Here is a 25640-nt window from a genome sequence, read left to right as displayed (position 1 = left end):
TAATTTAAAGGTCAAATTCCACTAAATCTGCCATGCTAAACACATATATAATTTTAAATTGAGTCAAAACAACTTGCATCATGAGATTGTAGGTACAATCGAAGGGGAGCCAACGGTAAATTAAATTACCGGAGGTAGTAATTTGCAAATGTATCACGCCCTCACATCCACTTCAAATAAAGAAAGTACAACAAATAATAATGTTAAAAATAAAAGCTTCTAATGTCAAGGACTTACGGCAATATCATTCAAAGATATTCCAAATTATAAAGTTATTTTTATCGTTTCTGAAAATATCAGGATAAGTTCAAGTGTTTTCAAAAAATTGCAGCCCGTTATAAGGTAAAGCAAGTACCGCCTCAAAATTGAGGGACCCTCCCCCAACGACTCCTTTACTTTCCCTCCAGCTTCAGGAGAGAGAGAGAGAGAAAGGCTGAGTTAGGGATGGACAAGAAGAAAATGGGGCCTCACCTATGAGATGGGGATGGAGGCGGGAATGAAGGTTAAAATTCATCTCCTTGCGGGTATGGAGGCGCGGAAATGGACCTACCCTTTTTCTGTCTCGCCCCGTCGCCACCTTGCCCTGCCCCGTTCCGCTCCATTCCATCCACAATCCTGCTAAGAGATGACAATACACAGTGGGATAATGGGGCTCCGTCCCGCCTTGCCCGGGTTTGGACTGGGGATGGAGGTTAAAATCCATCCCCGGGGATGGAGGTTTGGATTTTGAGACGGGGCGCCCCCGCCCCGGCCCCGATCCACTGCCATCCCTAGGCTGCGCGTGGAAATCAAGCACCTTGCTTGGGTGTGTGTCGCCGGAGAGGTTGCCGGAATTTATCTATCCGGTTCCTCTCTCGCGGAAAAACCTGGACGCATTTTGCCGGAAAACCTGAATCCGGGCGGGCGATCTGTGTTTACGGCCTTTGATCCCTTTCGCAGGCGGCATCTCTCCGTTCCTTTGTTCCTCTCTCCGTCTTCGTTCTCCCGGAAACCCTAGACGCCTTCCGCCGTAAAACCTAAATCCCGGCCGGTGATCCGTGTTTCCGGCCTAACTAACTCTCCTTTGTCTCTCTGATCTCTTGCGGAGCTTTGGAAGCTCATCATCGGTGCGAGGGAGAAGAGCGGGAATTGGGAGAGATCGGGCCGGGACGCAATGATATCGGAGTAGGGATAGAGCGTTTGAGGTCGGGGTGGGATGACGATGGTTGTGCTCGCAGTGGACGAAATATCTTTGATTCGCGCCGGAGAAGGGAGGACGAAGGATTCGTTTGGGAACGAGGGAATCTGATAACATGACGATGATGGCGTCATAGTTCTGTTCAACGTGAATCTCTCTCTCTCTCTCTCTCTCTCTCTCATATGCGGAATTTCCGATCTTCTCATGTTGGTTTTAGGTGAAGGAAAGATCACATGATATCCCTAATATTTGCCATTAAGGTCTACGAGTTTCTTGTTTCTGTCTCTCCCCTACTTTCTCCAGTGAGGGAATTCGACGAAGGTGGTATCATTCCCAATCTGAATAGCACCGGCATGCCGGATAACCACACACAGGGGGAAGAGAGGTGTTCAGATGATGAAACCAAAGATCCTATTTGGTACTTCCTTCTCTGGAGCCATTCAGATATTAGCTGAACCAGAATTCGGTGGTGCTGTTGGTGTCGCTGGATTCTGGCAGCGTAATGGCTCCCGTTTGGTGCTGATGGGAGAGTAGTTTAGCATATTTGTGCCTTTTGTGTTGTTCTTGAAGTTTCTTCCTGAAAAATTACTACCAGTTTCGTAGTGCTACTGCTAATGTGTTGGGAAGGAGGATTTGGGAGCCAATTCCACCAATGTTCGCATTGGCGGTGCCAATGGAAACTCAAATATCTGAAGGAGGTCAAAGATTGTGATCGTAGTCACTTCATGCGCTTGAAAGTTAGCTGAAGTTCGCCCAACTTGTTTCCAGTGGAATTAAATCCATACTCACCAATTTGTAATAGCCTTCTGAACCATTCTGTTGGTCTTGGAAAGAGGGAAAAAATCGAGAAAAAATGTTGAGATTCCATTTGTGCCCAAAACGGTGAGGGCCTGAAACCTCACATTAACAGGAGCAAAAGGGGATTTGGGTGTTTAGATGAGGACGAAGTTGTTTGGTGATTTTCCGGAAGAAGAAAAAACTGGTTATTTTCCTAACAACCATTCAATGTGATTCCCAACTGAGCCGTAAAGTCTCACGTTCATAGCGGTTGCGTCTAGATCGCATAAATATGACTACGAGAGCAACATTAAAAATGCTTATCAAGAAGTGGGGCATCTGGGTGTGTTGGTACCTCACGTTTGGTCGACGGATGGGAGCTGTGGGTTTCTTCCTTTATTCCAAACCAAAAAAAGGATGCTTAGCAACATTAAAAATGCTTATCAAGAAGTGGGGCATCTGGGTGTGTTGGTGCCTCACGTTTGGTCGACGGATGGGAGCTGTGGGTTTCTTCCTTTATTCCAATTCCAAACCCAAAAAAAAGTATGCTTGTGGAGGTTGTTTTGTTTCTTTTTTACGTTACCCACTAATCTTGTCACTGCGTTGTTTTCTTGTTACATACAGCTGTGGGCTCAGTTATTCCGTGCACTCAATTATAGCGAGATCTCATCCATTTTCATAACTGGAGAGGGCCCTCACGGAGTAGTGGGTTTATTTGACACTGTCATCTCATAGTTTCTTTTTAATTGGGTACAGCGCATTTCAATTGTTTTCTCTTTTCTTCCTGTCGCTCATCACCCCATGTTTGAATTTTGAATTAACAGGATGGTGGTTCGTGTTCTTGTTCTTTCTTTTTCTAATTTAATTTACATCACTGTGATCGTGTGTTTTATTTACTAAGCAGTATGCCTTGCCTAGTGATGCTTAATCGCTGTTCCTTGTGTCCTCTATTTTAGTGGCGAGTCACACGCTTATGCCTCAGTTGCGCTGTTTGACAATTCACGGTTTAAATAGTGGGTTTATTTGACACTTTGTCATCTCGTTGTTTCTTTTTAATTGGGTACAGCGCATTTCAATTGTTTGCTCTTTTCTTCCTGTCGCTTATCACCCCATGTTTGAATTTTGAATTAACAGGATGGTGGTTCGTGTTCTTGTTCTTTCTTTTTCTAATTTAATTTACATCAGTGTGATCGTGTGTTTTATTTACTAAGCAGTATGCCTTGCCTAGTGATGCTTAATCGCTGTTCCTTGTGTCCTCTATTTTAGTGGGAGTCACACGCTTATGCCTCAGTTGCGCCGATGCCACAATATTCACTGGATGGCTGCGTGATTGAGGGGATTTTGGTGTCCAATTTTCTCATTGACATGGAGAGCTCCAACTCGTTTATGATGAACAACAAAGCTTTCTTCAAATATCCAAGGAGACATAGGTAATTTGAAGTGTCTACAGAGATGAAATTCCCCAGCTTTATTCATTGTTTGTACCGTCCATGATAATATTTTCTGGTTGCCTGTTAGGCCTTCTCCCAGAAAGGCTCAAATGCCTTTCTCTTTATCCATTTTTAGTGCTTCTTGTGCTTAACAAATCCATCTTTGGCTTATTTATCTTCATATCATTTTTTTAAGGTGCAACTTTGTTATGTAAATACCCCTCACAATTCACAAATTTAGTGCAAATCTGTGGCTGGGTCTCATGGTATACTGATGCCGTTATGATATATAAGGGTATCTTATCTCGTATAGAATTTGCGCTCAAGCTACTAATATGTTTCTTGTTCAAACATGTAAGAAAAGAGAAGTGATTACGAATGGTGGTCAATCCTAAAGAACCGATGGAGGTAATGGGTCATGAAATAGTATGCAAATCATGGATGTTGAAAGCCCAATATTGTGTTCATTTCTGATGGAAAAAACTTTCATGGTTATGCTGGAGTTGATATCGAAATTAGCTGCCAGCCCTTTTACTCTTGATACCAGCAGGGGAAAGCCTTGCAATAAACTGGTGATTTTTGTCTTTTAAATATTACAAAATTTCAATACGTTTACACTTAAAAAATATGATGAAGGCCATGTAAAACATATAAAATATTGTAATAATATCATGATAGATTTTGGATTTTTCATATGAATTTCTGGTGATTAAAATCAGAAGAAATTTAAAATATCAGAGTCTTTTTTGTAAGCACACACACACATAATATGGTTTCTTTTGGACCGTACTCCGAACAATAGATCCAATGGAGACGTGGTGGGGCCTGTAGCTCAGAGGGTTAGAGCACACCACTATACAGCATGGTGTTGGGCCCTTCTTACCCACAACTGGGCAGGTATTTATCATAGAGTAGTAGTGAGAGGGGGAAGTAAGGTGACAATGGGCCGAGTGCATACCTTAAGTACGGTGCTCCTATTTATTACCATTAAGAAGTCAGTAAAATGATATGTTTAATTCCATCTAGGAGTGGGAAATGGGTCAATCTAGCCTGACAGTTGGTTGGGTTAGGGCTTAGAGGTCCAGCACAGAAAGCCTGGACTATTGGCGACTAACGGGCTGTACTCCGTTATGTAAGGGCAAGACGATGGCAGTGGGGCTTGCCTTGGCCAAAGATTATTTTTCTCAAGGTGGCCAAGCCTGTTGAGAGGCCACAGGATGCTTAACTGTCAGCTAGTCGAGCCTAAGCTTGCCGGTTTGAGTTCCCCAAAAAAATGCCCAGCTGGTTCTTTAATGGAGTCTAAGCTTGGTTCAGGCTGGGCTGGGTGGTAAAACTGGCTGGGGCTCTGCCTGAAAGGAATGGGCCACAGGTGGCCCATGGGAAACCCAGTCTGTGCCCAACCCTAGTTCCAACTAACCAAGATGGAGCAAAGAGTGCTCTCCAATAGTGCCAAATGAATCTCTAATAAGAAAACTGTTGTTAGTTGTTTTTAATTGTCAGGATGCCTTCAGCCCATGTTCCACACACACACACACACACACAGAGAGAGAGAGAGAGAGAGAGAGAGAGAGAGAGAGAGAGAGAGAGAGAGAGAGAGAGACTTTTGTGATGTGTGGTTAGCTTCAATTGAGGTAGCTATTTTATTGTATAATGACTTGGGTCAAGGATCATGCATATCGAATCATGACATGCCATCTTGGTTTGGTACTTTGATTATATCAAGTTCTCATTTTTCCAACTTAAAAGCAAAATCTAGGATATCAACTTGGATATTACCAATTTTACTCGGTTTGGTGTTGCCTAGTTATACCTGAGTTTTTGCAGTGAACATTTTTTAGCTGTCAAGGACACTGGTAAAAGGACATGAGACACCATTTTTGTTCAATTTTCTATTAAAAATAGTATACAAAGGGACACAACACAAGGGCAAGTTGAAGAATCCCTGTGACACAGCTTATTAGAACTTCATCATATTGCCAGTCTATTAGGGCTTCAGTCACTAGTTAGCAGTTAAATGTTGATTAAAATAATGTATGGTTTTCTGCAGCGTGCACTTGTCTCTTTGTGCCATCACTATTGGGTGCTTCATTATGGGATGATTCATGTTCTTATGTTCTCTTAACCTCGATAATCTTCAATTGCATGAGGCTGAATAAGTTATAGAGCGGAGAAAATCTTTTGAGTTGGTTGCCTATGCCATTTATCTGGGTCTTCAGTTACCTTGTCCTGTCACCTAACCATGGTTGGTTTCAGGGTGGATGACTATCTGTGTGCCTGTTTCCTATGCGTGAAATAATAATGACCTCATCTTTTTTGTTTTTTATGTGGTTGAGATATGTTTTTGGGGTTTCTTTTGTTTATATGTTCTGTATTTTCTAGTCCATGGAATGTATCACTTACATGAATTTTTAGTTAGTGCTTTCCTTATTACATATGAGAGCAATAGATGACTGTTGTAAGTAAACTGCAGTGCCTAAGGTTTTTTTTGCTCCTTGTTTTCTGGTGACGATAATATCCATTTTTTCTTCTACTAAGCAAATTGTTCTTCTTGCTTATGTCTTAGAATGTGACACGTCGGAAAGTTCTGATTTAAACTGGAAGTGCCCAAGGCTGCATAGTGCATGGATACATGATTTGAGAATATCGTCCTGCTGCAGTTTTCTTCTCATAGTCAAAACCAATCCTTTGTTTATAAGGCTATGATCTCTATGAATAATAGTTGTTTCAGCTCTCAAATGTGTGGAAGAACAGACCTTGTTGACCGTGAGTATCCACTTGTTGAAAGAAGAAAAATTTTTCCGGATCCACTTGAGAAGGAGAAGCATGTTAGCCTCTGGTCATTGATCAGAGATAATGTTGGGAAGGATCTGACCCATGTTTGTCTTCCTGTTTATTTTAATGAGCCAATCTCATCCCTTCAGAAGTGCTTTGAGGATTTGGAATATTCCTATCTTCTAGATAGCGCATGCGAATATGGCAGAAGGGTAAGATTATGCCTGGGACTATTCCCATCTTATTTCTGTAGGCTGGCAAAATCAACCATCTTAATAACGCGCTCACTGTTGATCAGATATAGCCACTAAGATACTGTAGTTAATGTACATGTCTATTTTACACCTATGGAATTTTGATTAACGTTTACTATTAGTCCAGTAAGTTTGTGTCCCTTTCTCGGTTTTGTGAATAATATATTGTTCTCTCACTGGTCATCTTAGAACTTTGACCATTTCTCGGAGATAAAACCTGAACTTTCACAGACATGAATTTCTTTTAGTTGGTTAATTGGCATAATTATCTTTGTTTTCCCTTTCTTTTTGAATTTGACCTAGTTTTTATAATTCTTGACTTTTTTTAAAAAATTTGTTGAACTATGAACATTTTTGTAGTTGTTCAAACAAAACATACACTAGGCTCTTTGACTCAATATTGCCAAAAAACTTGAAAAACTGATTGAAGCATAATCAGTTTCAAATGATGGATTGTTCAAATTTTGGTGCTTTTTGTTGATTTGTTTCACTACTAGATCAAAACTTTTTTTTACAGTCTTGTCTTCACATGTATAGGTTATCTTTGTGATTTTTTGGAAGTTATATATGTAATGTTGTTGATAATGTACAGAGTTTGAGTTCCTGCAATGTTTTCTTTCTTGACAATTAGTCACCCTTTTCTTCCCACCTGTTCCTTACAGTCAAGGTGGGAAATAATCCTTGGTGAGTATGATCCCAGAACCCCTTTGCTAAGATAGTGCAGATTTTACCACTTGAAATATCACACTTATCATGCTGGAACCAACAAGAAAGGAAGATGTAAAATTATTAAAAAATGTGTAATTGTAGTATGCAAATAACTTTCTTATTCAAGTTTCTTAGAGCAGTAGAATTGAGGTTCAACAATGGGGTTTTCTACAAATGCTTTTCCATAGTGAGAAATGAACAATAGATATTTTGAAAACAAGCTAACTTATAAATCTTTGTAAAATCGATGGTTGGTATATGATTTACTTCATTTTGACAAAGATAAACTTTTGCATTTCACTTTAGCAATATTCTTTGGGGAGATTCTAAGGAATGTTTTACTCATTCTTCATATTGGGATTTGCTTCATAGTTGTGGTCTTTTAAATCTTGATGTAATTTGCATGCTTATCTAGGGAGACGGTCTCATGAGGGTTCTGAATGTTGCTGCCTTTGCAATATCTGCTTATTCTTCCTCTGAGGGTCGACATCGGAAGCCATTTAATCCTTTGCTAGGTGAAACTTATGAAGCTGACTATCCTGACATGGGTGTCCGTTTCCTCTCTGAGAAGGTAAGAGCTTAACTTAGGCCTTTTATTTATAAAAATTTGTGAATGATGGAGTAGATGTTATAAACGTTACTTGGCCTTCTTGAACTTTTGCACAACAATCGTAATTGTACTTTCGTAGATGGACATCTGTGGATGATACCGCATGCACAAAAAATTGATTCCGTATCAGTTTCTTGCAGTTCTTTACTTGTATAGTTTCCTTGCAGGATTTGTAGACCATGTTTGCAACTTTTCCATGGGCATAAAGCAGCCTATGCAACATTCTCCCTGTGTGGGCGGGGGGTGGGGAAGGGGAGGGTGTCAAAAGTTTCATACGAGGGATTTTTTCACCTGTGTTAATTTGGGTTGCTTTCCCATGGGGAAATGGAAAAACTGATCGACCCCATTTGTTAATATTTAATGTTTATATGAAACCATCATTCCCCCTGATGAGAAGGTGTTTTGTATGTTTAGCAAATTTATCTTCAGAGACAACTTCTAAATGTTGTAAAAATGCTGAAGAGCTGCGTGGTTATTATGCGTTTCATTTTTTTAAGTAAATTCATATTTCTTGATAAAAAGACTGTCAAGAAAAAATTATATTTTGCTCTGTTTTCTCATTGTTTTTAACTGACTGCCATTGACATAGATTTCATTGCAATGTGGGAGCTTCTGGAAGTGTCACGAGATTGTAGTTACTGGTTCTGATTCTGGTTTACTGCTTTTAGAACATGTTGGTTTAAATTGAATTATTGTACTGTTCAGACAGGTTGATTTGTTGTTCCACTTGTGCATATAAACCTGTGGCTTATGCATCATTGGCAGGTTAGTCACCACCCAACAATCATTGCTTGCCACTCTGAAGGCAAAGGATGGAAACTGTGGGCTGATAGTAACCTAAAGGCCAAATTTTGGGGACATGCCATTCAGCTTGATCCTGTTGGGATTCTAACTTTAGAGTTTGATGATGGCGAAGTTTTCCAGTGGACTAAGGTAACAGAGATAAAATTTAAACAATATTATTTTTCTCCATTAGCTAACTAAAATCAAAAGTGTTTGGAAAACATTCAGGTCACTACAACTATTTGCAATATCATTATTGGTAAATTATATTGTGATCACCATGGGACAATGCACATAAAGAGCAATTGTCAGTATTCTTGCAAAATCAACTTCAAGAAGCGGTCCCTCATAGACCGTAATCCTCATCAAGTAAATACCATTAACTCCCGATTCTTGCATGTATCTTTGTTCAATTCCCAGATTGTGTTTAATTTCAATATATCATACAGGTGCAGGGATCTGTTGAAGATGAGAAGGGACACATTATTGCAAGCATATTTGGAAAATGGGATGACAGCATCTATTACATTTCTGGGGATATTAATGCAAAACCAAAGGGTTACAGTCCTATATCTGAAGCTTTCTTGTTATGGAGAAGGATTAGGCCCCCAACCAGCCTAACTCGATACAACTTAACGTCATTTGCAGTTACCCTGAATGAGCTAACTCCAGAATTGAAGGTAATGGGTAGACCAATAATGGAATAGCTACCCTTTTCCCCATGCTCATTGTATATGTTGTGTTCTATCTGTATCTGACCCAAATGTTTGATCATACATTAAGGAGAAGCTTCCGCCTACAGATTCAAGACTTAGGCCTGATCAGCGGCATCTAGAGAATGGGGAATATGATAAGGCAGATGCAGAAAAGTTGCGATTAGAGAAAAGGCAACGAATGGTAAGGCATCCTTGATGTAATAACTCTTTAGGTTCAGGGGCGTGCTTACTTGTAAAGCCTTATGATGCTTGTGCATGTCAATGATCATTGGCCTAGACCTTGTAATTGCTAAATATCACATAGATGGCTGTATTCATGCACAAAAGCACACACATACAAAGGCCATTTCTTTTATTTTCAATATTTATTCACTTTGGCTTTGCTCTGAACTTGGATCTGTAGTTGCTCCTCAAATTACATGTTCACAATGTCTAACATCATATTTTTTTTCTTCTTTTATGCTTTCTTTTCTCTTAGATATCAGCTGCTTTTAGCATATACATGCATAATGTATGTACTTTGTTATTTTTATTAATATGACAAAATGATTGGTCAAAAAGCAGTGTCAACTGGCAGTAATGCATTAAGCACCGCAAGAAGTTTTTTTTTTTTTGCTCTTATTGTTGTTCATTGTGCCGATTGATTATGTTTTGTTGATTATTTGTGTGGCGTGCTGTTAGAAACCTGGCCATAGGGAGGGACAATTTCTACAAATTCGGCCTCAAGAAGGCTCTAGTGCAGGAAAAAAGCTAGGAAAGAGAGAAATCCATTCTTGATCTTGCTAGGCTCTACGTCATATAGGGCCAGCAACAGGGCAGGGGGAGAATATTGATCCCTGTAGGTGGGCTGCGGCTGAGGAAGACGTGAAAGATGAGAGGGAAAATAGATGTTCCCTCTAGGACTAGGGTTCCATGAACGTGATGAACAAAAAAAAATCAATCTACTAATTTCATTCATAATTAATCAAGAATAATAACACTTATTTATAGTCTACCAAAGAGTTCTAAAAGAAATGAAAGACCAAAAATAAGAATCTAAATAAGAAAAGGCATCCTTCAGTCTCTGTCAGACTGGGTGTCTTGCACGGATCTGGATCCAGAATGACTTCTTGAGGTTGGATCTGGGATGGTCTGTAACAATCCACTCCTTTTAAACTCTCCTTGTCCTCAAGGCAAGAGCTCTTTAGAAACTGTTGTCGCAACCGATCTTTGTCACATCTGGGGTCAAACATTAGGCACGTGGTTTTCCCATATGCCCTGATGGGATTGGGTCTTGGGACAAGTAAAGTCGGGGTCCGATTTTGGTTTGGATATCAACTGGGTGGGTTTAAGGTTTGGGTTATGTTCAAATTTGGATCATGGGTCGAGTTTAGGTTTATATGTTTTTGGATTGGATCCAAGTGTAATGAGGTTGGATTTGGACTAAAGTTTAATGGGTTGGGTCTAAGTTTTTGGGTTTGGGACAGTTCAGGCTGATTAGGATAGGGGTTAGGGTTAAAATGGGTCAAAATGAAACGTATTTGGGTTAGAACCGGGTCCAAACCCGCATGACTTGGGTCTGGGATCCCTGAACCAGTTTTAGGGTGAGCCATAGGAGGAAATCGATTCGAATGCGAACCAGTTATCCAAAGAGAACCATTGTGGGGTTCTCTCACCACCAAAGGGGGATGGTGGTGGATAAGGTTTGGAATCCCACCAGCCACCACCATGTTCATTGTAGCGCAGGATCAGGGTCCCTCCATTGAGCAGGGGTCTCGCCGGCTAGACCAGGCTGGTGGCTAGTCGGCGACAATGCCTCAGTCGATGGTGCCTTCCACCATGCTGGAGAAGAGCTAGGGTTTGAAATCTCACCAGCCTTACCCATTCATGCTGAGGTGTCGATAGTAGGATCACTGGTCGTCGGTCGGGTGTCCTGCCGGTGGCCAACTAGTATGCTCCCCGCTGGCCTACGCCCATCTGTGAGTGGTCTGATTAGAGGGACATGACAGGCAAAACTAGAAAGTGGGAGTAGCTGCAGGAGGGCCTGCCGCTAGCGGTGTTGGGTCCCGTCGTGCCCTATTCGGCGGATGGTCACCAGACAGGGATTGGCCGACGGTCAGGCCTCGGTGACCCCCTGAAAGCTTGATGGGGCGAGGTATGCCCTAGATTCAGCTTTCATCAAGTGCATTCATGCACTATTTCTAGTGGCTCTAGGTTTGGGAAATACTGCAGGCGAGGTCCTCCCAATGTGAAACCACTGGGTGGGTTCCCACTGCCGGTGCCTTCCTATCCCGTCAGATTAGGAACCTAAACGGATTCAAGAAGGGCATGGGCCCTTGCTGTTGCAAAAAAAAGATCATGATCTTCCTCCAAGAACGCAGACCACCATTCTTGATTTTGCGGAAAGCCTCGCTCTGATACCAATGTTAGAAACTCGGCCCTAGGGAGGGACAATTTCTACAAATCCGGCCTTGGGAAGGCTTTGGCGTAAGAAAAAACAAGAAAAGAGATAAAGTCATTCTCGATTTGGTTAGGCTTTGCATTAAATAGTGCCATCAGTAGGGTAGAGGGAGAATATCGATCCCTATGGGTGGGTTGCTGTTGAGGAAGACATGAAAGATGAGAGGAAGAAAATGTGTTTTCTCTAGGACTAGGGTTCCATGAACATGATGAACAAAAAGAGAATCAATCTACTAATTTCATTCATAATTAATCAACAATAATAACACTTTTATAGAGTCTACCAAAAAGTTATAAAGGAAATGAAAGACCAAAAATAAGAATCCAAATAGGAAAGGGCATCCTCTAGTCCCTGTCAGACTGGGTCTCTTGGATGGATCTGGATCCAGAACGACTTCTTGGGGTCGGATCTGGGATGATCTGTAACACTTGCATATGTTTTAAATGGAATACATGATTGTTTGATTAATAAAATCGTGATTTTTGTTCATGAACATCTTTTTTCTTGGTTATTGCATACAATTACAACTTGTGCAAGATCCTATTATATCATGATATTGACATAGTAGTTTTTGTTGCAATATAAGTTTATCTAATTTTTTAATTGAAATATGTTTAGATTTTAAAGTTAGAAACATGTCTCAACTTTGTATTTGTTTTCTCAATTTCATATCCCTAAAATCCTATGTAAAATGGGTGCTTTTGAACATCCAATGCACCCGTATTGACATGATCTATGTTACTGGGACCCGGCAAAATACGCCACATACTCGTGTTGACACGGCCGAACATGCGTATGGGTATCGGGTGCTGCACGGGTACGTGAGCCTGTGGGTTGGGTTGGGTCAGGTCCAATTAAGATCCAATCCAAAATCCACACTCATTTTTTTTCTGTCAAACCTCTCCCTTCCCACCCTTGGTAAGAGAGAGAGAGAGAGAGAGAGAGAGAGAGAGAGAGAGAGAGAGAGAGAGAGAGAGAGAGAGAGAGAGAGAGAGTTACGAGGTACCCTTCTCCCTTTGTATAAAAACTTTTTATTCCAGCTCATTTTTTTTTTGAAAATTATACATATAGACCTTTTTTAAATTTTCATTCCCCTCCCCTTTTTTTTAAATTACACATATGTCATGGTTATTTAATTTTTGAAGTATCCATTTAATTTTTATTATAGACCTTAATATGGATCCACATATGATCCAAATCCAAACCTTATATATCTTAATATGGATCCACATATGATCCAAACCCAAACATTACAATATATATAGTTGTGTCCCCATACCCTTATTTTTTGAAATTGTCGTGTCGTACCCTCTGTACCCGTACCCAGGTGACATAGGACATGATGTGATACCGGTTCAGCACCCAGTGCGGTCAATAGAGGTTAGGTGAGGTAAACATTCCCTGACCCTTTTTTGCAATATTTTGGACTTTGTCAATAAGACCATTCCATTTAAAATCTTAGCCTTAATTGGCAACCTCCTTTCTATTGGAAAAGATTTTTGGTGACTATTGCTCTGGCATCCTCTGTTTTGTCAGTGATGAACTCTGCCGCTTTGGTGACCTTCCTCATTTGGCAATCTCTCTCTCTCTCTCTCTCTCCAACATCTCTCTTTGCAATGTCTCTCTTGTGTTTTTAGAAATTTTCGTTGTACCCACACCTATACTCATTGTAATGAAGTGAACACCCATGTATGAAGGTCCAAGAGCACCAAAGGCACGAGTCCAATGAGCACAAAAGTCCATCAAATAAAAAACTAAGGGCTCAAACACAAGAAGACACTAAGGGCACAATCACAAGAGCCACTAAGGGCCAAAGAGAGCACACACAAGCACTTAAAAAATAATTATTTTATTAAGGGTGAAATGCACAAAGAATCCATTGGTGACAGGGGGTGAGAGACTCCAATATATATAAGAGAGATGGCTCCAACTAGCCATTAAACTAGTCTAGCGGCTAGAAATTCTAGCCATTAGACTAGTCCTAATGGCTACAAAAAAGAAAAAATAAAACAATACAAAAATAAATAAATAAAAGAATATACATACATATATAATATATACATATGTATATACATATATTCATACATACACACTTTTGTGTATATATATATATATATATTTACGATCAAGTACAAATACACATATTTACACTCTTCTTCAAACTTTTGTTATGATACAGAATGTGAAACCTAGGAGCAGGGAGAGACTTGATAAAGAAATTTGTTAATTGGTATTGTGATGTGACATAGGGCAGTTCAATGTTCTTTTGCAAAAACTCATCTCTCACGTGGTGACAATCCATCTCAGTATGCTTTGTTCTCTCGTGAAATGTATTGCTGTTGGCAATGGAGATACCACTCTTGTTATCACAACACATCTTTGATATTCCTGTCATATGAACTCCCATGTCGGCTATCAATCTTCTTAGCTAGACAACCTCCATCGTGGTGGTGTCATTGAGATAGGGGCATGATTGATGTATCTTGAGGATTAATGACGTCCTTGGTCTCTTGAGATGGACCAACTGAAGCTACCTTATTTTCTGTAAAAGTATCTTCAACAAGATACTTTAGTCGATAACACAACAACCTTAAGAATAAATGTGTGAACATACACACCCAAGAACACTTGTGCACAATAAACACAACACACCGAATCACAAATGTGCACTTGCACCCATAAGTTTCATAAACACTAAAGAGGTTGGGCTATAATCCCAAATCCCTTAAAGAAATACAAGAGGAGCTGCCCATATAAATAGGGCTTGGAGGAGGCCTTGGGAGGGGCTCCACATAGTCGTTGGAGCCCCTCCAACGGTCACAAATGTGACCGTTGGAGGGGTCCAACGACTAGTGGGTTGGGCCCCTCCCAATGCATGTACAATGCATTAAATGCAAAAAACAAAAATACAAAAAGAAAAAGAAAAAAGAAAATACAAAAAAACATATTCTTGAAAAAGAATATGTGTAAAATTCCTAAACTACCCTTACTATGACTATATATATTTTATATATATAATCGGTAAATACATATACATATATTATATATATGTATATGTATTACCTTATATATATAAAATATATATACGAAATTACAAGTTTGATTACATAATTTAACACCCCCCTCAAACTTAGGGCAAGATGACCGATAGTTTGCCAAGAAGGAAGTTGAACCGCGGAGCGCACAGGGCTTTAGTAAAGAAATCGGCCAACTGATATTCGGACGTGACATAAGGAAGGTCGATAACTCCTCGGAGATATGCTTCACGAACATAGTGACAGTCCATTTCGATGTGTTTTGTCCGCTCATGAAAGGTGTGGTTCTTTGCAATGTAAATTGCACTTTTGTTGTCGCAGCATAGCTTGGTGGGTCCTTTAATTTTGATCCCCATGTCTTCTAACAGTTGGTGAATCCAAACAATCTCCATGGTAGTAGTGGCCATGGCACGATATTCAGCTTCAGTTGAGGAGAGCGACACCTTTTGTTGCTTCTTGCATCTCCACGAAATTAGTGAGTCTCCTAAGAACACACAAAAACCAGTGGTGGAGTGACGGTTATTTGGGTCACCTCCCCAATCTGAGTCAGTATAAGCAATCAATTTTAAATCAGAGGAAGAGGACAGAAAAACTCCCTTATTTAGAGTACCCTTTATGTATCTTACGACCCGTAAGATGACACTCATGTGAACGGATGTAGGCGCATGCTGAAATTGACTTGCAGTATGGACTGCATGGGATATATCTGGTCTGGTAATACTCAGATACATCAGAGACCCTACAAGCTGTCTGTAAGGTGTAGGATCCAATAGGGGAACTCCATCATCAATTTTCATCTTTGCTCCTACTACCGCAGGAGTTTCACACAGCTTCTCATCTGTAATACCTGACCTGTCAATGATCTCAGAAGCAAGCTTAGTTTGAGATAAGAAATATCCTCGAAGAGAGTATGCCACTTCAATTCCCAAAAAATAAGTTAAAAAACCCAAGTCAGACATTTCAAATTTATCTTTTAAGATAGATTTTATACTTTTAACCCTGTTAGAATCACTTCCAGTGATGAGCATGTCATCAACATACAGAAGTAAAATAACAATCCCTGCATTGGATTTTCTAACAAATAGAGCAGTGTCAGTAAAACAAGAGGAAAAACCATTCTCAATCATAACAAAGTTAAATCTATCATACCAAGCCTTGGGAGCTTGTTTTAGGCCATAGAGTGCTTTCTGAAGACGAAGCACCTTTCCCTTAGGAGTCTTCATTCCAGGAGGAGCATCCATGTAGACTTCTTCGCTTAAATCGCCATTTAAGAAGGCATTTTTCACATCCATTTGATAGATGTTCCATTTGTTGATAGAGGCAACGGTTATAAGACATCGAACAGTGACCATACGAGCTACAGGAGCAAAAGTTTCTTCATAGTCAATACCATATTCTTGACTATATCCTTTTGCAACTAAGCGAGCTTTATACCTTTCAAGGGATCCATCACTTTTAGTTTTTACTTTGAAAACCCATCTGCACCCTATTGTTTTCTTGCCTTTAAGAAGGTTTTGGAATTCCCAGGTTTTGGCTCTTCTCAGAGCCTCAAGTTCATTGTCCATGGCATTAATCCATTCAGGGCATTTACGTGCTTCTTCAAAATTTCTAGGTTCTATATAAGAGTGGATGGCACTAAGGCAGGCTCTATATCTTGGTGAGAAAGAGTCATAGGAAATGAACCTAGAAGGAGACCTTCTACTTCTCTCAGTTCTACGAGGGATCACTTCATTCTGAGAGGCACTGGAACTGGCATCATTATATCTGTCAAGAGCACTCCTAAAGTTGTTTTGATCTCTATGAGAGTAGGTGATAGGGTCTCTAGGTAATTCAATAGGTTGATGTGACGAAGGAGACAATGAGATGTTTTCCTCGGTTTCAAGTTCATTTGGGTTATCTTGATCTGACTCATTATCACTAGTATCATCGTCCTTATTCAGTAAATCCAATAAAAAAGAGTAATCCATATTTTCATTATGGGGGTCACATCTTTCAAATCCACTAACATTTTCCAAAAAACTCACGTTCCTGGAAACATACAACTTATCACTTTTGATATCATAACAACGAAACCCCTTTTGGGTTTCAGAATAGCCAAGAAAGGCACAAGGAATGGCCTTTGGAGAAAGTTTGTTATTCTTATCAGTAAGAACAAAACACTTACACCCAAAGACCCTTAACCTGCTATAATCAGGTTCCTTATCATAAAGTTTTTCAAAGGGAGAAATTTTGTTTAAATTTTTCGATGGAAGTCGGTTTATGAGATAGACAGAGGTAAGAGCTGCCTCAGCCCAAAGATTTTTTGGAATGCTTTGAGAAATGAGCAAAGTCCTAGTTGTTTCAATGATGTGCCTGTGTTTTCGTTCGGCTAACCCATTTTGTTGAGGGGTTTTTGGACATGATTTTTGGTGAAGAATTCCAAAATTTTCAAGATAACCCTTAAATTCATTTGAGAGGTATTCTCCTCCAGAGTCAGACCTAAAAATTTTTAAACATCCATTGAATTGATTTGAAATCATCATGTGAAAATTTTTAAAGGTTGAAAAAACTTCATGTTTATGTTTAAGGAAATAGATCCAACAAAACCTAGTATAGTCATCCACAAAGATTACATAATATGAAAAACCTCCTTTAGACATTACCGGAGCCGGTCCCCATACATCGGAATGGACAATTTCAAATGGTTTTGTCGTAAACATGGATCTTTGAGGAAAGGGCAAACATTTCATTTTCCCAAGAATACATTCATTACACAAAAAGTCACTTTTACAAAGATGTTTAACAAAAGGCAAGTACGAGATTTTAACAATATTGGGATGACCCAATCTCTTATGCCATACATGAATGTCTTTGTTTTGGACGACGTTGCAAAATTGACTCTTGGGAACTTGAAGAAAATCTACGTAGTAGAGGTCTCCTCTTCTAGAGCCTTCCCCAATCAATCTCCCGGACTGGCGATCCTGTATCCAACATTTATTAGAAGAAAATTTTATATCGCAACCATGGTCCGAGAGTTGGGAAACGGAAAGAAGATTTAGGTTAAGGTTTGGGATAAAACGAATTTTTGGAACAAAGAAGTCTTGTTTTTCAAAATTACCTATTCCTTTAATCTCAAGAGATGTACCGTCCGCGGTTGATACAAAGGATGGAAAAGCACTTTTAGAAAAATTTGAAAGAGTGCAATAACTAGGGGTCATGTGAAAGGATGCCCCGGAATCTAAAAGCCAAGATGTCTTACCGGGGGAAGAGGATGACATAGCGGCTCCGGAAGTACCTCCCTTGAGAAGAGGTTGTAGGGCTTACACGATTTGTTGAAGAGAAAGAGACTCACTTGATAAAGGGGGTCGTTCTTCAACTTGAGATGCCATAGCCGTTGCAATCAATTTCTTCCATTTAGGACACAAGGGTTTGATATGTCCGGGTTCTTTACAATGATAGCAAGTTACTTTGCTATAGTCTCTTTTGCCATACCGATCATTTCCTCCTTGACCTTGATTCTTGAAATGAGGAGGTCTATAGGTCCTCATGTTATTTCCCGGTCTTGACACGACATTAGCCATTTCACCATCTTCTTGAGTAGAAGAAGTAACAAGAATGCTAGGGTTATTTTTGCCAATCCCCATACGGGTTTCTTCACCACTTAGCTTGGTGATAACATCTTCGAGTGAGGGGGATGTGAAGGCGGAGAGAAGAGAGGACCGAACTTGTTCAAATTCGGGTCTAAGGCCATTTAAAAAATTGAAGAACCGGTCTTCTTCAAGTTGTTTGTGCCTTAATTCGATAGCCTCACCACTCCATTTAGGTTCAAGGATTGCGAGCTCGTCCCAAATAGAGGATAATTCGGCAAAGTACTCCCGAATGGTCATGTCATTTTGTTGGAGAGTCAAAGCTCTCTTTTGAAGAAAGTACTTGTGGGATAGATCTCTTGAGGTGTACATTTTCTCAAGATATACCCAAGCTTCGGAAGCCCTTTTAAATTTGATGATGTTGGCATTTATCTTGGTCTCAACGGATGAGAAAATCCAAGATAATATCTTGAAGTTCTTCATTTCCCAATCATCATGTTTCTTAGAATATTCTTCAAGAGCCTTTTGTCTTTCATCCCCTTCAAGAATCTTAATATCACCTCCTTCAACAATGGTAATTTTGGGTTCCGGTTCCGGTATGGATCCATAAACGTAACCCCAAAGCCCCTTTCCTTTAATATGGGCTTCCATATTACCGGCCCAAACATGATAGTTTGAGCCATTAAGCTTAAACCCAAGAGAGAAATGGGAGTCTTTTTCGCCCATTAGAGAGGAAAGAATGCAAGAGATAGTATGTACCTTAATTACTTTTTGCGTCTTTCTTGACAAAAGAAGCTCCTAAAATATTGCTCGAAGAAGATGATCCTCTTTGATTTCAAAAAAACTTGAAGGCACGCTTCCCGAGGAATGCAAAAGAAGGCGAGTCGCAATTCTTCTTCTTCAACCTTGCTCTGATACCATGTAAAAGTATCTTCAACAAGATACTTTAGTCGATAACACAACAACCTTAAGAATAAATGTGTGAACATACACACCCAAGAACACTTGTGCACAATAAACACAACACACCGAATCACAAATGTGCACTTGCACCCATAAGTTTCATAAACACTAAAGAGGTTGGGCTATAATCCCAAATCCCTTAAAGAAATACAAGAGGAGCTGCCCATATAAATAGGGCTTGGAGGAGGCCTTGGGAGGGGCTCCACATAGTCGTTGGAGCCCCTCCAACGGTCACAAATGTGACCGTTGGAGGGGTCCAACGACTAGTGGGTTGGGCCCCTCCCAATGCATGTACAATGCATTAAATGCAAAAAAAAAATACAAAAAGAAAAAGAAAATACAAAAAAACATATTCTTGAAAAAGAATATGTGTAAAATTCCTAAACTACCCTTACTATGACTATATATATTTTATATATATAATTGGTAAATACATATACATATATTATATATATGTATATGTATTACCTTATATATATAAAATATATATACGAAATTACAAGTTTGATTACATAATTTAACAATTTTCCTCCCTCTTCTTCAACTTAGGACACAAGGGTTTGATGTGTCTCAGTTTATGACAATGATGACAAATAATCTTTCTCTTCTTGTACTTATTGCTTTGTCTCTCAAAATAAAGTGGCTTGTATGTCCAAGCATAGGATCCCGACCTAGACACGGCCAAGATTGATTCCCTATCATATTTGGGTGCTTGCTTCTTTAGTCTATTTTCCTCTATACCTAGTTCTTCCATAATATCAACAATAGAGGAAATCTTCCCTCTATGGACAAGAGCCGATTTGGTGGTTTCAAATTCCGATCGCAACCCATTATAAATTGATAGAAATGCTTCACATCTATTTGGTTTTATTGGAGCTCAATATCCAAAGGGCCATGCTACTTTGGTTCAAGCAAAGCTAGTTTTTTTTGAAAAAATGACACGGGAGGTTACCCCAAGAATATATTAAAAGAACATGAAATTATAAATGATCACTCAAAGAGGGTAGCCAATATGGTGGCTTGTCTTTCCGGAGCAAGTTATTACAATTCTGAAGCAAGACAAAAACATGACCCATGTTTAGAAGAGGATCCTTGAACATGACATCCTCACAGGCAAAGAAGCTAGTTAATGCATAACCTTGAATTAATGAACATCGCCCTTCAACAACATCCCTAACGGTTCTGCACCAACGCAGATTATTTGAGATCAGGCACACCTTCGATCCATGTTGGAGAAACAGGTTCCTCAATGAGGGGTGAGTTTGATGCTTGCTTTATTCTCCCCAAACAAATGAATGTCTCTAGAGTAAATAGCAAAACAAAGGAGATAACAGTCTCTGTAGGTGCTTGAAGCTAATCTGATCACGAACGATCTAAAGTCAGGCATCCAAAAGCTATCAGCTATTAAACTTAATTTAACAAACAAAGATATGGATTTCTTTTGGGCAGTCGGCCAATCAAGCACATCAAATAGTTCTGTACATGACACCCAAACCAAATCAGCTATAGCAGGCCTGTTCACTAAGACACCCTCATGGTAGGACACATTCCATAACTTCCAAATATTCCAGCAAACAATGTGGAAGGTGATGTCCCAACACGGTTTAAGCCACATAGTATGAAGTGAAGACGTCATCCACCACTTCAACTCATAAATAAAATCAGAGTGCGGGACCCTTTTTTTCCCATAAATTTTGCACACATGCTTCCAAATCACTTCAGCAATAGGACACGAAAAAATAAGATGTGAATGAGATTCTTCGTGCTTGAAACAAAAAGGGCATCTATCAACAATAAGGATAACAAAGAAAAAGAACATAAGATATACGTGGTTCGGTCTATAACCTATGTCCACGGGCAAAGGGAAGTAAGGTTTTACTATGATGAACATAATAGGAGATACACCTAAAAAACTTTAATGCCAAAGATCCCAAAGAAGCTACTACACATCCCACCTAAATCCCCCTTCTTATAACCCATACACCTATGTCACATGGGTGCGGGTATGGGTGCAACACGGGTGCAAAGCAATTTCAAAAATTTTAAACATGGGGACACGACTATATATATATATATTTAAAATATATATATATATATATATATAACAATAATAAGATTATAAATTTTAAAGCAATAAGTTGACCGGTCAAAGTTGACAAAATATATATAACAATAATAACAATAATATATATATATATATATATAACAATCATAAATGAACAAAAATAGACTCGGTCAAAGTTGACCGAGTCCAAAATTAATTTTAATAAATGGACAAAAATAGACTCGGTCAAAATTGGCTGAGTCCAAAATGTGGACGGACTCGGCTCTGGTGCATTGACCGAGTCCGACACTTCGTTGACCGTGTCCACTCCGTGTCTGAAGCTGCACTCGTGTCGGGTACGGGCGACGCGGGTGAGTCGGCCTTTTAGCCGAGTCCGTGTGACTTAACCACACACATATGTTGTCCTTTTTTAATTATGACACTCTCACCTCATACTTATGACACTCCCATTAAAAGGACTCTAAATAAGATACAAAAAGAGACTTTTACAAGGACACAACCTCCCATGATAGGGAAAGTCAAAGTAGTGTCCTTGCTATATTAAGTCTTCACATAAAATTAGGAAACTGAGCTGCCATGGATTTTCTATCTCAATATTCTTTCAAATAAAAAATGGTCATGGAGCGAAGCGGGTCCAGAATTCAATGCACACCTAACACTAATCTTGTCTTGAAAATTGCACACATGTGCAATGTCTTTAAGAGATTACATATTCTTGAGATAAGCCATGACATTATTTTTTAGTGTCCCATTCTCCATTTTTTTTGCTTCTTTTCGTATTCGGCTCCTTGAAGCTCTATATCCTTCCCGTTATTGACTTTGGTGAGGACGAGTTTGGGCTTCGGATCGGAACCATCCACCAACCCTCATAAGCCTTTGCCCCAAATGTGGTGTTTCATGATAAAAGATCATATCATGTGATTTGTATTATTGAGCTTGATGGGCACGAGGATGATGCTCTCCTTGTCCTTCGTAGATAAAGACCAAGAGAGAATAGAGAGGGAGAGAAATAGAGAGAAGGTATAGTGGAAAGGAAACACAAGCACTTGAATCACGAACACCAATTTCAAGAATCAAGAGCTCTATGGCTCTGATACCATGTAATGAAGTGAACACCCAAGTATGAAGGTCCAAGAGCACCAAAGATACAAGTCCAACGAGCACAAAAGTCCACCAAATCAGCCACTAAGGGCTCAAACACAAGAAACCACTAAGGTTCAAAGAGGGCACACACAAGCACTTAAAAAAGTGTTATTTTATTAAGGCTGAAATGCACAAAGAATGCATTAGTGAAAAAAGGGTGAGAGACCCCAATATATACAAGAGAGATGGCTCCAACTAGCCATTAGACTAGTGCAACGGCTAGAAATTCTAGCCGTTAAACTAGTCCTAACATCTAGTTAGGACTAGCTAAAAAAAATAAAAAATAAAATATATGTGTAAAGATGTATATTTGTACTTATATACATAACCACTTGTGTGCATGCATATATATATACAATCAAGTACAAATATACATCTTTACACATATGACAGCTAAAATCTCTATAATTTTTAAAGATTATTTTTTTAATTAAGACTTCTTCTATGGAGGTTTGCCCTTATTGAACTGCAAGGTGTGGTTGAGGTTGACATCAACTTAGTTCTTTTAATTTTAATTCAAGATAACAGTCTTCAACTCTATGAATAGAAGGCCTCCCTATAGGGAGAAACACTACAAAAAGTTAGGGCTACCTTGTGCCTTCTCTTAGCCAAAAGCAAACTCCCCCCCCCCCCCCCCCCCCCCCCTATTCAATTTGCTAGAGGTTCAACTTAGTAAGTTGGCCAACCTTGTGCCTTGTTTATAGATAATTTTCTTTCGTCAGTATGCATCAACGAGGTTGTAAAGGTCAAATGTTCACATTCACTTTTTTTCTTTGATGTTATTAATCCATTATTAATGAAGCACTTTATCAAACACATAATTGGATATGCAAATTGATGGGTTATGTAATGGTGTAGCATATGATATAGTCAGATTGCAGAATGTATGACTCATCTGCCTGATATTGCATGTGTTTTGATGCGTTGAAGAGATCTTTCATTGCTCTATAGTATGTCTTCTAACACCAAGAACATATTCCATCATCTTCATACTTAAAATTTCATAACACATAGGCAAAATTTTGACAGATTCGATTCCTTGGTTAAATAAATTTGACAGGTTTGGTTCCTTGGTCAAATAAATTTGACAGGTTTGATTCCTTGATTAAATAAATTTGTTAATAAATGTCTGGCCAGCTAGTGAATAAGCAAGTGTTTATATCGTGATTTAAACTTAATAATTAATTAATGGAACTTTTCTAAATGTGAATTGCAAAAATGCAAATGATTTCTAGTTGGATCTGCATGAGTATACTTAAAAGATTAAAGCAAGTGTGGAGTTTTTGTATATTAGTTTAAAATATTACTACAAGCATTTAGATATTCACGCATGTATTGCTTGACTCATGCATGAAAATACACTTAATCAAATTGCGGAGGAAATGAAAACCACACATCTAGCATATTATATGTACCATAAAACTTATTTTAATGGCAATAGTTACAAGTTTGAATTCCAAAAAGATTTAGGGCATGTTTACGATGCCCTGTGATTCTTGGATTTTTTCAAGATCTTGTCATTGTAAACTCAATCATAACACTTTCTCAAGGTTAGTGAAACATGAGAAAAGTACAAGTTGTGATTTCTAGCGGTGATTGTTTCTGTTTTTATCTTGTGAAAGTTGGTTCCATGATTGACCTTGTGACCAACAATCACAGCTTCTACTTTCTCGACTGTGATTGTTCATCCCCACCTATGACTAATGCAAACATGCCATTAGTTTCCATAAGTTCTTATACATTATTGTTGTGTCCTAATCCACCACATTCTTCCTGTCATGTCTGTCATTTTCTATCCAAAGTAGTGGATACCATGATATTTGTTATTTCTAAATTGTTTTTCCATTGAAATTTTCATATGAACCACCAGAATCAAATGTTCCTGTTGTACAAAAATTTCCAATTTCCTGTTATCATGCTCTTTATATTTGGATCCTGTTTATCTACCTTCTCTTGAATGTAGGCATGCATGCTTGCAGTTAAGGTCTCCTTTGCTAGTAGAAGTTGCTAAATGATTGCCAAAATTGTCTATGCAGTCCGGGAAACTACAAGATAGTGGGTGGAAGCCTAGGTGGTTCCAGAGGGATAATGCTAGTGGCATGTTTCGTTATATAGGTGGGTATTGGGAAGCACGCGAACAGATGAACTGGGATGAATGCCCTCATATCTTTAGTTAGTTTTGAGCATATTTGGCTTAGAAAACATTGAACAAAAAGAAGGGGGGAAACTTATGCCTTGGTCTCTTTGGTCAGTTTTAAGTTTGTGCAGTGCACCAAAGGACGAATATTCTATCCATAAAGAAACGAGCCAACACTGTGACAGTAGAGAGGGACTCAGCGGTGAGGAAGTGGGCTGCAGTGCAAAGGGATTTTGTTTTTTTCATTAGCATTAGAGTATAGATTTAACTTTTAATTTTGTTGAGGCAAGCTGTTGTATTCAATGACTGAGTGAATGGGTGTCTTCTGCAGTCACTATAGTTTTTTCTTCCCTTCTCCCCTTTTTGGTTTTTGTTTCATTTACATTGGTGGCAGGAATAGCCATCTGCTTAACCAACGGGGCGCTCCGACCATCTGGTAGGAGCAGTTTGTGCAAGTCACCATGTATGGAAAGTTGCAAGTTCAAACCTCACCGGTATGGGTGGTTGAACTGCCTGATAGTTTGAATGTTTGGGTTGACTAAAAAAGCTGTTTGTAAAAGGGAGGGCGCCCTAATTCCCTCAGTTCTGTTATGATAAAAAAATAGCCATGTTCGTAGAATTTTTAGAGATGCTGTAACATGCTGCATATCCAATTTGAGTTTTTTTTCTTTTGATGTTGCAACTCAAAGAGTTTCGACCCTTTAAAGCTTCAACGGACTCTCTCTCTCTCTCTCTCTCTCTCTCTCTATATATATATATATATATATATATATATATATATATATATATATATGTGTGTGTGTGTGTGTGTGTGTGTTTAGCATGAATTGTTTGCTAAGGATCAATCCTTGGATCTTGCATTTCTGATGTAAAAAAATGATCTTTTGAGTTATAAAATTTTGGCACATTGTGGGCAGATGAGTTTGGAACCCCTTTAAAAACCTAATTATGTGTCATAATCACATGATTCAAAACAAGTTTTCTATTAAACAAATCATTTAGATCACACTATAAAAAAATTAAAATAAATTAATAAAAGAGTAGTTTTTACTCATTAGTTCCTT

At 39.1% G+C, this 25640-nt stretch overlaps 1 protein-coding gene across 1 annotated transcript; it reads left to right on the top strand.

Moving 5' to 3' along the window:
• The first annotated feature begins 1181 nt into the window (after positions 1-1181).
• LOC149813829 (oxysterol-binding protein-related protein 2A-like) lies at positions 1182-25185 on the top strand. The gene is made up of 9 exons (XM_089991332.1): positions 1182-1324; positions 2579-3384; positions 5948-6368; positions 7534-7689; positions 8494-8661; positions 8740-8880; positions 8961-9191; positions 9295-9408; positions 24476-25185. Exons 3-9 carry the CDS (start codon positions 6084-6086, stop codon positions 24614-24616), a joined length of 1236 nt encoding a protein of 411 aa, XP_089847458.1. The 5' UTR covers positions 1182-1324; positions 2579-3384; positions 5948-6083; the 3' UTR covers positions 24617-25185.
• Positions 25186-25640: the final 455 nt, after the last annotated feature.

The sequence above is a fragment of the Nuphar pumila genome, chromosome 16 (assembly GCF_984573655.1).
Source record: "Nuphar pumila chromosome 16, dmNupPumi1.hap1.1, whole genome shotgun sequence".
Classification (NCBI taxonomy): Eukaryota; Viridiplantae; Streptophyta; class Magnoliopsida; order Nymphaeales; family Nymphaeaceae; genus Nuphar; species Nuphar pumila.
This window is presented reverse-complemented; position numbering and strand designations above follow the sequence as displayed.

Coding starts and splice junctions, on each gene's coding strand:
- LOC149813829 (XM_089991332.1), top strand. CDS start 6,084: ATGATCTCTATGAATAATAGTTGTTTCAGCTCTCAAATGTGTGGAAGA. Junction 8,662..8,739: donor AAGTTTTCCAGTGGACTAAG/GTAACAGAGATA, acceptor GAAAACATTCAG/GTCACTACAACTATTTGCAA. Junction 8,881..8,960: donor TAGACCGTAATCCTCATCAA/GTAAATACCATT, acceptor TATATCATACAG/GTGCAGGGATCTGTTGAAGA.